We start from the raw sequence: 13380 nt of genomic DNA on the forward strand, positions 1-13380 counted from the left end.
CATCACATAATTTGGGAGGTGAGACATGTATCCTGTGGCGTGCTGGTTATAGGATGCAAGGTGTACTGAGTCAGGTCAGTGACCCATCTTAGCTCAGGACCATCTACTTAACTGGCAGCAGCTCACCAGGGGGCTTTTCTCCCTTAGACAGCAAGGTGTGCACTGATAGTGTTGTATGCCATTTCGTACAGTGTTTGAACAGTAAGTACATGCAGGCATACCTCATCTCATTGCACTTATTGCAGCTTATAGCAGACACAGCTACATGCAGCTTGGCTGCTTCCAGGAGAAGGAAGCCCCCTGCTGCCGTCACCCCTCTCCTGTCCATGGGAGTGGAGCTGGCTAGGGCTGGAAATGGGTTTTTCCTGTCCCACCACTGCAGTCAGGGGGACCTTGCTTAATAGACTACAGTATAGTGTAGTCATAAGTTTTGTGTGCACTGGGAAACAAACAAAATTGTGTGGCTCACTTTATTGCAATATTTGCTTCATTGCGGCGGTCTGGAACCAAGCCCGCAACTTCTCCGAGGTGTGCCTGTAAATGTTCTAAATACCACATCCTAGAGGGTTTTTCTGAAAGTGCCTGTCTATAGGTAAGTTCCCTTCTCCCTTCCTTCCCCCCCCCCCCCCGGTGACTCTTGACAGCGGCTTTGCCGAGTTTAAGGGTTGCCTTTTTTTTTAAAGCGGGCTCTGAATCTCTGGAGGCAACCTTGCCAGTTTTGTGTGAATGTCACGCGTTCTGTCGGGAAACACAAAGGCCTTTAGAAATGCCACTGCCATTACTGGTGGGCCCTAGACAATTGCAGGAGATGGACGGAACGCATCCTACTCACCAGACAGGCAGTGCCTGGAGACAGCTGTCCGTGGGGCATGGCTCTCTTTCAAGATGAAGCTGTAGCCTTATGGAAAGGCTCATTGTAACATAGGAAGCCGCCTTATACCAGCCTTGACTATGTGGGGCTGTCTAATCCAATGCAGGGTCCCTGGCAGAGAAAAAGTGTCTCTCCCTTTACCTGATACTTTGAACCTGGGATCTACTGCATGCCAAGCTGGTGAATGCTGCTTCCTTCCTTGGAACATAGGCAACTGCCCAATACCATGCCAAGCTATTTCTTCATCCAGCACAGACTACTGTGGGAGGAATTCAACATTCTTCTTCTCCAGTCACTCTGTCAGCATAATCATGTCAGCTTGCCAGACAGAACCACTTTCCCTCTCCTACCCCCCCCCCATATGCTGGTCTGGGGTTTCACCTGACCCCCCCACCCCGAGCCAATTTCAGGGGTGCATGGGGGAGGAGACGGGGGGAAGCCCCATTGTGCAAACTGTTGCTCAGGGTTTCCACTGGGAGAACTCATTAGGTGAATCTTGCTCTCTGGCTGGCAGTGGTTCTCCAATTGTCTCGTGCAGAGAAAGGTCCTTCCCCATCACCTGCTGCCTTATCCTATTTAATTGGCGATAATGAGGGTTGAACCTGCCACTGAGCTCTTGTCCCTTCCTTAGAACACAGCCTGGCCTGGATATTTATCTATCTAGCCCAGAACTCTGAACAGCATTTCACTAGGGCAGGCACCCCCAAACTCAGCCTTCCAGCTGTTTTGGGACTACAGTTCCCATCATCCCTGACCACTGGTCTTGTTAGCTAGGGATGATGGGAGTTGTAGTCCCAAAACAGCTGGAGGGCTGAGTTTGGGGATGCCTGCACTAGGGTCTGTAACAGAGAAGAGGCTTCCCCATCATTTATCTGATCCTTCAAAGAAACAAAAAAATAGCAATGATTAGGATTGAATCCAGGGTCTTGTTCATGTCAAGCAAGTGCTCTACTACTGAGCTATGGTGAGAGAAGTGGCTGAGACTTCTGACAAGTACAGCTGGACTGGTGTCCTCTGCTCCTCCAGGCCCAAGCGGAATCTGCTCCTGAGTTTTGTTATTCTCAGCGATGGCAAAAATGGGTGGGGGTTAGAGGAGGCACAGGATGGAGGGCAATGTTCTAAGTCCTTTCCTCTGACATCCCTCCCCACAACCTCAGCACACACAGAACCTCAGCATCAGACTTTCAGCAGAACTCCCAAGTAACATTTTGCTTCCCTCTTGCGCCCCCTGCAGGTGAGGTGTTCGACTATTTAGTAGCCCATGGAAGAATGAAAGAGAAAGAAGCACGGGCAAAATTCCGACAGGTTGGTGCTGCACCCTTCTTGAACTGCAGGAAGCAAACAGTGTTTATAGGGCCCCAGGAGCTGCCCAGCAAATATGAAAGTGGGGCTTGATGCTTTCTGTGGTGAAGATCCATGTAATTCCACCCCCTGCCCCCCAGCAGTTCTATTATTCACACACAGCCCACAGGCATATGGGGATACATTGCAGAAAATCGATTCCTACACTTTGGGGACTGTGATTAAAGGACACTGCATCTGGATTGTGTGTGTCATGAAGCAACACAAACCTCCCCCCTGACCTCTCTGTTCTCTTGTCTTCCAGATAGTTTCTGCTGTGCAGTACTGTCACCAAAAATTCATTGTACATAGAGACTTGAAGGTGAGTATAAATGCTGAAAACGCTCCTGGGGCAAGAGTGTGTAAAGCTCTGTGTTTACCCTGTGCAAATGCTGGATTTCCCGTTGGAGGTAAAGACTTCTGGTGTTGTTGGCCCATTGGCTTCCCCAGCCTGACTTGCCTTTCACCTTCCTTTGCAGGCAGAGAACCTGCTCTTAGATGCCGACATGAACATTAAAATTGCAGACTTCGGTTTCAGCAACGAGTTCACGTTTGGCAACAAGCTTGACACCTTCTGCGGGAGCCCCCCGTACGCCGCCCCTGAGCTTTTCCAGGGCAAGAAGTACGACGGCCCCGAGGTGGATGTCTGGAGCCTAGGGGTTATCCTTTACACACTGGTCAGCGGCTCCCTGCCCTTCGATGGGCAGAACCTCAAGGTAAGGGAGTTGTGGAGTGTGAGGAGAATGGTTTACAGCTTCAGGGGGTTGGCAGCACAATTGCGACTTGAGGCTGGTTATCCCAGTATTGAGGGAACAAACTCTGTGGATTCCCAGTTGTGTCAGTCAGACTGAGCTGTGGAAGAAGTTGCCTCGGCAATGGACCAGAGCCACCCAAAGGCTTCAGGGCCTTCTAGTATCTCCACTCCCTTCTGTGCATGTGTGTGTTAGGATCAGGGCATCTTCCCTTAGAACAGGTGTAGGGAGCCTTTTGCAATCCAGATGTTGCTGAGCTATATCTCTTGATCACTGTCCATGCTTGCTGTAGGCAGTGTGAATTGTTGTTCTGCAACATCTGGAGGGTCAAAGTCTCCCCTGCACCTGCAATTGAGTTACGTGCGGAATTGCTGCTCATTCCCTCCCCTTTCCCTCTGCAGGAGCTGCGAGAACGGGTCTTGAGGGGGAAGTACCGGATCCCCTTCTACATGTCCACGGACTGTGAGAACCTGCTGAAAAAATTCCTCATCCTCAACCCTAGCAAGAGAGGCACTTTAGAGGTGAGGAGACAGGACCGGGGACCAGGTGGGCTGGGCAGGAGGAAGGCTGGCATCCGCTTGTGGAATCGTACACCACACCACCCATCATTTTGGAGTTCCTGCTGTCGTGCCATCTAGTCATAGGAAGGTGCCTTCTTCCAAAGTGGACCATTGAGCCGTCAAGTTCAGTATTGTCTCTACAGACTGGCAGAACCTCTCCCAAGGTTTCAGACTAGGAGTCTTTCCCAGTTCTGTCTGGAGTTGCCAGAGATGAAACCTGAGACCTAGCTTGTTCTCACTGGCGAAGTGGTAGGAGTTTTCCAGAGTCTGTTCATACAGGGCAAGGCAGGTCCCTGGGCAGCTCCCGGTGGACTCTGCTGACTGAGCTATGGAAGATGCTGCCTCAGCAAAGGGCCAGAGTCAATCCCAAGACTTTAGAAGGCTGACACAGCCTTCCAGTGGCTCCCCACCCCGATTAAAGCCATCTAGAATTGGGACATGATTCTGTGACCACATGCTGCTGGGCAGCTGCTAAGCAAGAGATGTTACAAGGGATTCATCCCTAGAGTTTGAGGGTGATGGGAGAGCCAAGATGGTGCAGTAGTGGGCTGCTGAGGGCTCCCTCCCCCAAGTAGGGTAATTTGTGAGCTATCTGAATCAGTCCTCCTGGGGCAACACTGGGGCGTGGATGCCAGGGACATGAGAGGACTTAACTGAATGCAAAACATGTGCTGTCATTGCCTTAAATCAGTAGTTTTGACTAGACCCACCTCAGTGTGGAACCCATTCCCTCCTGCCCTGCCTCCCCACCCCACCCCACCCCCCAAAATAAAAATCTGAGACATATGTGAAGACTTCCTTCTTTGGATGCCTTTAAGAGATTCCCTCCTTTTCACTCTCTGATGAGATCGTTTCCCAAATACTTCTGCTTTGTTCACCCGTTAATGCTTTTCAGTTTGCGCTCTTGGAAACAAAAATAACAAAACCCTTTCGGTGTATACGGAAAACGTAATGTGTGACTGTGCCCTTTGGCAGTATTTGGTTAAGCAAGTGTATTTTGGGCAGTTGCTTAACCAACTCTGGATCCAGGTTTTGCCCTTGGTTTTTAAGTCTTAGAATTGTGCCAGCACTGTCTCAGTTTTTAGAAGGTGTATCCAAGTCCATGCTGGTAGGAAAGCCCTGTCGTTGCAAGCAGTGCACGGTCTTGTTTGTTTTTAGTTTTATTTTCCAAAAGGCTGTTTTCCGTGCCTCCAGTGCTAGTGTGAAGAGGGCCTGGTTCATTTCCCAGCGGTTGGCTCCTGCCTTTGTCTGGCTGGGCTGCACTGCCCCCTGCCATCCAAAACTGCCTTTCTGCGTAGGCAAGTAATTAAGAAGCCCCGCCAGCCATTCTCTTGAATAGGAGAGGGAAGTTCCTTGCTGTCTGGCGCTGGAATGCCATGGCCCCTGCTGCGCTCTGCCTACAAGCAACAATTTTAACTGTGGGCTTCAGGGATGCAGAAGGGGAAGTGCAGGGAAGAGTGCATTAAGGGGGGGCAGTTGGGTTTGTGCTCGGGTGTGGGCGGAGACAAGGCAAGACACACACACACACACACACACACACACACACACACACACACACACACAACACCCTTCTCCGTGATACACAGAGGGAGGGTACTGTGTTGATTTCATGCCAGAGGCAAGGAGAAGGTCTTGGCAGATCACTGCAGCAGCAAGCTGGGGTTTCCAGTCAGTGGTGCGAATTGCACGGTTTTGCTTTGTGGTTTGGTTTGTGCATAGCAGGTGTGGGGAACCTACAACTACAACTCCCACCCAGCCCCAGCGAACGTGGCCAGTGACTGGGGGTGATGGGAGTTGTAGTTCAGCGACCTATGGAGAGCCAAAGTTGCCTACACCTTGTTTATAGAATAAAATAACCTATTTCATTAATCAATTAATTTAAAAAAGTCTCTATCCCCACCCCACCCCCAAATAAGAGTGACTTGCAACAATAGAGTATATGTACAATGGGCAATATTCATTGTCAGTCATAGTTTGAGTAGACCCATTGAAATCAGTGGACTTCATTAACTCAGTGGGTTTATGAGTTTGACTTAGTTGGGTATTGCCCAGGAAAAGCCAAATCTGCACAATACATCAGACAACCACCAAAAAATCCCAGCATAATAAGAAAGCCAAAAATATCAAAATCCACAAAGACAGCAATTCATAAAGCTCATCAAATAAAGTGAAGAAGCAGAGAAATGAAGATTGATATTAGGCAGACACCTTTGCTGTATATATATATATAGTTGCCTGCTGAAACCTTTTTTTAAAAAACAATCCTAACCAAACATTTAATTTAGTTACCTATATTCATAAAAGCTTATCTGATATTTATTTGTATTTTAATTATAATTATTTTATGCTTACATGTTTTAATATCATGCTTACATGTTTTAATAAGGATTTTTTGGATTTTAGATATTTGCAGTTTTATTACATACACTAGCTAGGAGAGCTTGCTGATTATGCCATGGCCTTTCATGAATAAATCATGGGCTAGGGTGGTGACATGGATTGCATTACCGAGACTTGCAGAGAGAGGGAGAGGTGGGCCAGATCTCCTCACAGTTGGGAGCTTCCTGTGAACATTGTGGGGAGAGAGGTGTGTGCAGGGCCTGCGTTTTGCACAAGTGGTTCCAGTTTTCCAATAGGAAACTTTTCCAGCTATGCAGCTGGGACCATCCTCGCCGAAACGTTTAAAAGGAAGAAAGCACTCCTCTGCGCTGTTGTCCTTTACCTCACCGCCACCCCCCCACATACTGAGCCAACATTTCCCCTTCCCCTCTCCATAGCAAATCATGAAAGACCGCTGGATGAATGTGGGTCATGAGGACGATGAACTGAAGCCTTATGTGGAGCCTCTGCCCGACTACAAGGATCCCCGGCGGACAGGTGTGGCACTGAGGCGGGGTGGGTGATTGGGTGGCCCTGCGATGGTGACCTGCTGCTGCGCAGGATGTTTCCGGGGAAGCGCTTGGCTATCGTTTCCCTGCAGGGTGTACCCACAGATTTCCCTCCCTCCATGCATCTTTTAAACACAGTTTTATTTATTTATTTATTTATTTATTTATTTATTTATCCACCCTTCAAGGCGCTCTGACCGTCTCTCTCCTTTCCCTGTGTGTGCGTGCTCCCTTCCGTTGTCCTGCAGAGCTCATGATATCCATGGGATATACCCGGGAGGAAATCCAAGACTCCTTAGTCAGCCAGAAGTATAACGAAGTCATGGCTACATATCTGCTGCTAGGATACAAAAATTCAGAGGTGAGTTCCTTGTCCATTTGTGTGCGTGTGTGGCTTCCGTTTGAGGGACTGAGCTGCAAACATCTGGGTGTTTGCATGTCTTCAGAGGAAGCTCCATCAGTGGAAGCGCACTGGTGTGAAACTCCCAAGTGCAAAAGCACAATTCTGAATCTGTCCCGTTGGGTGTCTGCGGCAGAGGTTGCTGCCCCCTGGGACCGGCAGGGCAGAAGGTAGAGGGGTCAGCTGGAGGTGGAGGCGGAATCGGTGACTGGCGGAGCCGTCAAATTCTACTTTTGTCACCATCCTCCTCCTACCTGGCGAGTCCCGCAAGGACAGCATCGAGACCAAGGAGGAGGAAGCCAACAGGCAGGAACACCACCTGGACTGGTTGTAGGTAGGAAGGCAGCCAAAAGCAGGCTGGCTGTGGGCAGGCTGAGGTTGGTGGGTGGTGCCCCAGTCACCCTGATAAACCAGCCTCTACTAGACACCTGCCTTCCCTGTTGATTGCTTAGAATCATAGCATTGGAAAAGGGGCCCTGAGAGTCATCTAAACCAACCCACAGCCGTCCCTGGATGAGCTCAAACCACCAACCTTCTGGTTAACAGCCAAAAGCCCTGACCCATTCTGGAGACCACCTGAAATTAAATATATTGTCATGAACACACCTCCAGAGGTTGCAGAACTACAACTTGCCTCGGCACCAGCGAGCATGGCCAATGGCCAGGGCTGATGGGAGTTGTAGTTCAGCAACCTCTGGAGGGCCGGAGATTCCCCACACCTGGTGCAGAATGAACTGCAATATTTCAATCTGCAGTTGGGTGATGCATTTTTTTCAAATGCCCCTTAAATTTTTACTTGTAGTGCTCTTTGTTTTTTTTAAAAAAAATGTATCACAAAGTGAGCAGGCTGGGTTAGGATCTTTCTCCTAGGGATTTTTTTTTTTTAAGCACAGAGGAGCCTCCAAAATACGTATCTCTTCCTTGAGTCTGAAATGGTATAAACTGTTCTGCCACATCATTTGGCTGTTGAGCGGGGTGGGAAGGCTGCAGTTTGGCTCGGGGAGGGGCTGCGCTTTGTATCTCAGAATGTTCACAAGCACACCCCAATTTCTATTTTCACCCTCCAGCAGCAACTGTTAAGAACTACCATTCTCCTCTTCCTCAGCCGAGAGGAGAGATCATATAAATAATGTGTGTATGGTCTTCATCTCTGATATAAATAAATGATTACATGAATGGAATGCCTGGGTCAGAGCTTCACCCACTGAGTGAGCCTCTTCGCCCCCCGCCCTCGTGCTCCTGCCTGCTCTCTTCCAGCTTGACAACGATAGCATTACCCTGAAGCCACGGACCCAACCCGAACTTGCCAACAGCACCGCCCCCTCCCCGTCGCACAAGGTACAGCGCAGTGTATCAGCCAACCCCAAGCAACGCCGCTTAAGCGACCAGGGTGAGTCATACCACCACCACCACCACGTTTCTTGCTCGGGGGGACCACAGTGAGGGTTCCCTGCCATTACAGCGCAGCCTCGGTTTTTGAACGTAATCTGTTCCGGAAGAACGTTTGAATTCCAAAACGTTCGAAAACTCAAAACGGAAAAATTAATACGAAAATCTCAATACGGAAGCCGCCCCGGAAGTTCAACTTCTGAGGCATGTTCGAAAATGGAAGCAGTTACTTCCAGGTTTTCGACATTCGAGTTCCAAAACGTTTGTCACTGAGATGTTCAAAACCCGGCGTTCCACTGTATTATAATTACTACTACTACTACTACTACTACTACTGTTACAACTGCTCATCTGACTGGCTCCGCCTATCCAACAAGGAGGCATAAAATATTTTATGTAAGATGGGGAATGTGCATCCTTACTGGCTGTTTTACAACATTCACCAGGCACTGCAGGAACTAAGATTCTGAGATCCAGCAAGGAGAGCTGGAAAGCTCAACTGGGTTGTGTGTGTGTGTGTTTTTTTTAATTACATGGTTATATTTTCCCTCCTGCTTTATGTAGCTCATGACTGCAGCCATGCAGGTTATTTAAAATTCCTGATGGTTTTTAATCTCCCTCTCCCTGCATTGGGGCACAGGGAATTTTCCAGTTGCTCATTGACTCCTTAGAAGAGAGAGTCCTTCCTTCCTTCCTTCCTTCCTTCCACACCTGTGAAACAGGGTCCTGCCCAGAAAGCACAAACTGCCCCTTGCTGGGTATCCCTTCCCCAAACCAGACCTCGCCACGCTGACTCTTCTTCTCTCTTCCCCCACTCCCTGACCCTCTCTTCTTCCCACCACAGTACCCACCATCCCAACATCCTCCTCGTACTCCAAGAAAACCCAGGCAGCCAACGCAGAGAACAAGCGGCCCGAAGAGGAGCGGGAGGCTGGGCGCAACAAGGCCAGCAGCACGGTCAAAGTGCCTGCCAGCCCCCTGCCCAGCCTCGAGAGGAAGAAGAGCACCCCCACACCTTCCACAGTCAGTCCTTTCTTGCTCTGGGGCGGGTAGGAAGGGGCTCTTGTCTTGTGGCCTCTGCATGTTTATGACGCGGGGAGCTGATCTTCCCGTGTCAGAGGGTTGCTGCAGCAGGGGGAGAACGACACGAGGAGCTGCTTCCAAGCAGCTGGCACTCAAAGGCATCCTGCCTCTGAACACGGAGGTTCTGTTCAGCTGTCAGCTGGGGTGAAGGGAACCGGGGCATGCCTCTGAGAGTTTGGATAACTGAGGATTGGAAGACTGCAACAAAGAGGGGGTACAGAATTAAAGTTTGGGGAAAGTACAGCACCTCCGGGCAGAACAGGGAATGACTCCTGGTCTGAAACCCTGGAGAATTGTAGACAATACTGAGCTAGATGGACCTCAGTAGGTCATTCTCAGTATAAGATGGCCACCTGTTTTGGGGGAAAGGGCCTAAGCTCAGTGGTAGAACGTATGTACTGCATGCAGAAATTCCCAGGTTCAATCTCCAGGTAGGCTTGGGAAAGATCCCCTGCCTCCCTTGCAGCCTCTTAAGAGCTGCTGACAGGGTAGACAATATATTGAGCTACCGTAGACCAGTGTTTTCCAAACTTAGGTCTCCAGCTGCTTTTGGACTACAGTTCCCGTCATCCCTGACCACTGGTCCTGCTAGCTAAGGATGATGGGAACTGTAGTCCAAAAACAGCTGGAAACCCAAGTTTGGGAAATACTGAGGTTGATGGACCCCTACGCATCTCTCTGTGTAAGGCAGCTTCCTCTATCCCTGTGTTATGACTCTCTGGGAGACTTCTCAGGTAGCCTAGCTCAAATTGTCTGTAGAAGCAGCAGGCTGGAGCTGCTTAACTCCCTTTCTCTTTCTCTGAAGTGTGAGCAGTGAAGGGCCCGTGCTCACTCAGTGTCTCTGCCCCTCTGCAGAACAGCGTCCTCTCAACCAGCACAAACCGGAGCCGCAACTCCCCTATGCTGGACCGGGCCAGTTTGGGCCAGAACTCCATCCAGAACGGCAAAGATAGGTAAGGGCTTGGAGCCCAGGCCAGCTTGGTCATGTCGCTTGCCAGATGCGGACATAAAGATGCACTAGGAAGAGAAAACTTCAGTAGTAGAGAGGTGTCCAGCTGTTTTGGGGCAGCTTTGCAGGGGGAGCAAAATGCAGGTGGCTGCACAGGGCTGTTTGGTGTATGGGTCACAGAGCCAGCCTACCTATCAGGCAACCACCTCAGGCAACAGGGCCCACCAAGGCTGCAGATCCTGGTGTTGATATTCCCTGACCCCTGGTGGGGAGCAGGGCACCATTTTGAGGTCCATCTCAGGTGCCAGAATGTATTGGGCCAGCCCTGATGGGTCATGCACTTCTTAATGCGTGGTGTGTGGCGGGGGTGGGGGTGGGGAGCGAGAGAGCCATCCCTGGAATGTACCATTAGAGATTGCAAGGTGGTGGCCGAGGCATGTGCTTGAATCCTCGAGGGTGGGAATTCCTCAGAAAGCCAAGAGGCAACAGTCAGCCAAAAGCCTTTTCCTTGGCATGACAACTTTTCTGTCTGCAGGCGCCTTTGTAACGCAAAGGAGGCAAGTGATTGACTCCACCAGCAGTCTGTAATAGGGGTAATCCTAAAGTTGGAGAAGTCATTGTGAGGCCATCCAGCGCAGTGCTGGAAATCAACAGCTGACTATGCAGCCTCAACTGGAAGGTCAGACCTGCCTTGTCAATTTTCTGTTTGGCTGGGCAAAGCCACAGTTGCTGCCTGCCTGGACTGCCTGAATGAAAACCACCAAGCAGACCTGCACACACATGCATGAACCTTTGCCTCTGGTTCCCTTATTTCCCTTCCCAAGTCACGGATGGAGATCCTATGGCCTCTCAGATATTGCCGGACTCCAGCTCCCACCGTCTCTGACCATTGCCTGTGCTGCCTGGGGCTGATGGGAGTTGGAATCCAACAGCACCTGGAGGGCCACAGATTCCCCATCCCTGCTCTACTCCCGTGTGGTTTTAAGAATATTATGAATGCGCTGCATACTTAAAACTGATTTTAACAATATTTCCTGGGATGGAGGAAGCAGTGCTCAACGTTTCAAAGAGTTCTCCCTAACTGTACCAAGCTGTGGTTCCCTGGGTTTTTGTGGGGCAGCCATTGCATTTACACAGGGTCAGAGGCCGTGGGTCCAAACCTGCCTGGGTTCGGGTGCCTTCTCTGTCAGTGGTCCATTCTCTTCTCCCCTGCTCCCCAAACACAGTCCTCAAAAAAGGGAGCTGCATCCTGGTTGCGGCAAGGTGGTATTACGAGGCAGTTTGGAATACTTAAGATGATTTGTAGTGTTGTTCTGTCAATTGATTGAGAGAGGGGAGGTGGCTGTGGGTATTGGGGGGGGATGGCGCTTCTGTTCTTTCCTTCTGTCTGGTTCAGCAGAAGCAGCAGCCGCCTGAACCACGTGTCCTGGATCTGGAGCAACAATGTTCACCCCCCGGCCCATAGTTAGCCCTGCCAAATGGAAACTGGACTTCCTCTCTAGGGTCCCTTCCTCAACCAAGCAATCTGCTCCCTGCAGAGTTCTCCTTTCTCTGCCCCACCTTCTCCCCAGAAAATTCTGCAGCATTGGAGGAGCATCTCCTCCCATGAGCTCTCTCGCCCCCCCCCCCTACTCACACCGGCAGCCTAAAGTGGTGGAGCTCAAACACAGCTTGAGCCACTTCAGAGAGAACTAGACAAGTATTCCCTGCAATGTAGCCTTTTTAAGTGAGCTGGATGAATCTTGAACTGTGGACCCTCTGCAGTTCAGGCCAGTCCGGCGTGTTGATCCCACCACCACCACCACCATGCATCAGCACACTTCCGGGTCTTAGGCTATTAGCCACTAGCCTGCAGGGTTTATTTCATCGGCTTCTGAAAAGACTACTAGCCTGTGTTTCCATGATGGCCGTGGAGGAGAGGAAGCCCCACCCACCCAAGGGGACCGACAGGGGAGGAATGGAGGGACCTGTTTTTTCTGTCAACCAGCTCACTTGCTTGGACGGGATCCTGGTCGCCTGTCTCTACCAAAAGAGTTGCTAAATCCACAGCTGGTCTTAAGCTCTCCCCACTTTTCCTACTTCCGATACAGCTCAGAAGAAGCAGCCCTGCTTTTGACCTCTTCATTTCTCATCCATTATGGACACGCACATAACATAACATGCATAGATACATACAAGCAAAACCCATTTTCTTTTTGCTTGAGAACATTGGCTCTCTCTTTTTAGGGTCTAACTGCCATGGTGTCCCGTCCCCCACGCAACCCCAGCACGATTCCCTCCACATCCATTCCCACTCTTGCATCAAGGTTGTGCCTGACCCATATACAGATATACCGGGTTGTATATTGTATATTTGCTCTTCCCTCCCTTCCCCGGGACATCCGTGTACCTACTAGTGGCTGTATCCATGGTGAGAAAGGGATGGGTTGGTGAGGGGGAGATCCAGGGCCTTCTTCCTTCAGCTGAAATGATTAGAAGCAGCTCAGTTTCATTGAGCAAGGGGAAGCACGTGGAGCTGCCAAACAGACAGATTGATTATTTGAGAGCACGTGCCGTACCCAAAGCTGAAGGTGGAGTAGCCGCTGCCTTTCCTCCCCCCACCCTACAATCCTGCAATGAGGCCCCAGTTGATGCATGGCCCTGCCAGGACAAGTCAGGGCCTTTGGAGAATAAGGGGGCCCTTCCCCCTCTCTTGCACAAAGCAATAGGGTCAAGCAAGGGAACAGCATCAGAGACAGACACGTGCAAGGAAAGGAAAGGTTTGCTGCAAGGCCCTTGAGTGGCCCCTCCTGCCCGGAAAGAAAATGATTGTCAGAAAGACAGCAGGGTGGGAGACAAGAGCCCCTGGTGCCTCCTCTGGCTGGGCTTCCATTTTGCTTTTTTCTTCTGGCCTGTTTTGTTATAAAAGGGTTCCTTTTAATAAACATGCATAGGTTCCGTTTTGCAAATGTCCTAAATCGCTTTAAGGACTCCAGTCGAAAAGTGGGATATAAATTCAGTCGTTGATGAAAGAATGCAGATCAGTTAGCGAGAGGAGTTCTGCGTTTCCATGCCCGTTGGGTGGGAATAAGGGGGTGTCTGCCAGAGCAGCAGCTTCAGTGCATTGTTACTTTGGCAGTCTGTTCGGAGCCCACCCACCCCCACCCT

At 50.3% G+C, this 13380-nt stretch overlaps 1 protein-coding gene across 16 annotated transcripts in view; it reads left to right on the forward strand.

Annotated features, from left to right (window-relative positions):
- MARK2 (microtubule affinity regulating kinase 2) overlaps window positions 1–13380 on the forward strand; it is a 117989-nt gene that overhangs the window by 93352 nt on the left and 11257 nt on the right. For all 16 annotated transcript variants that reach the window (XM_035098414.3, XM_035098418.3, XM_060269927.2 and 13 more), the window contains exons 6-14: window positions 2106–2176; window positions 2478–2534; window positions 2692–2928; window positions 3366–3485; window positions 6302–6401; window positions 6661–6773; window positions 8070–8202; window positions 9046–9224; window positions 10140–10237. In XM_035098414.3, the coding sequence (XP_034954305.1) occupies window positions 2106–2176; window positions 2478–2534; window positions 2692–2928; window positions 3366–3485; window positions 6302–6401; window positions 6661–6773; window positions 8070–8202; window positions 9046–9224; window positions 10140–10237 (1108 nt within the window). The remainder of the gene's footprint in view (window positions 1–2105; window positions 2177–2477; window positions 2535–2691; window positions 2929–3365; window positions 3486–6301; window positions 6402–6660; window positions 6774–8069; window positions 8203–9045; window positions 9225–10139; window positions 10238–13380) is intronic.

Source organism: Zootoca vivipara, chromosome 16 (genome assembly GCF_965207765.1).
Source record: "Zootoca vivipara chromosome 16, rZooViv2.hap1.1, whole genome shotgun sequence".
Lineage (NCBI taxonomy): Eukaryota > Metazoa > Chordata > Lepidosauria > Squamata > Lacertidae > Zootoca > Zootoca vivipara.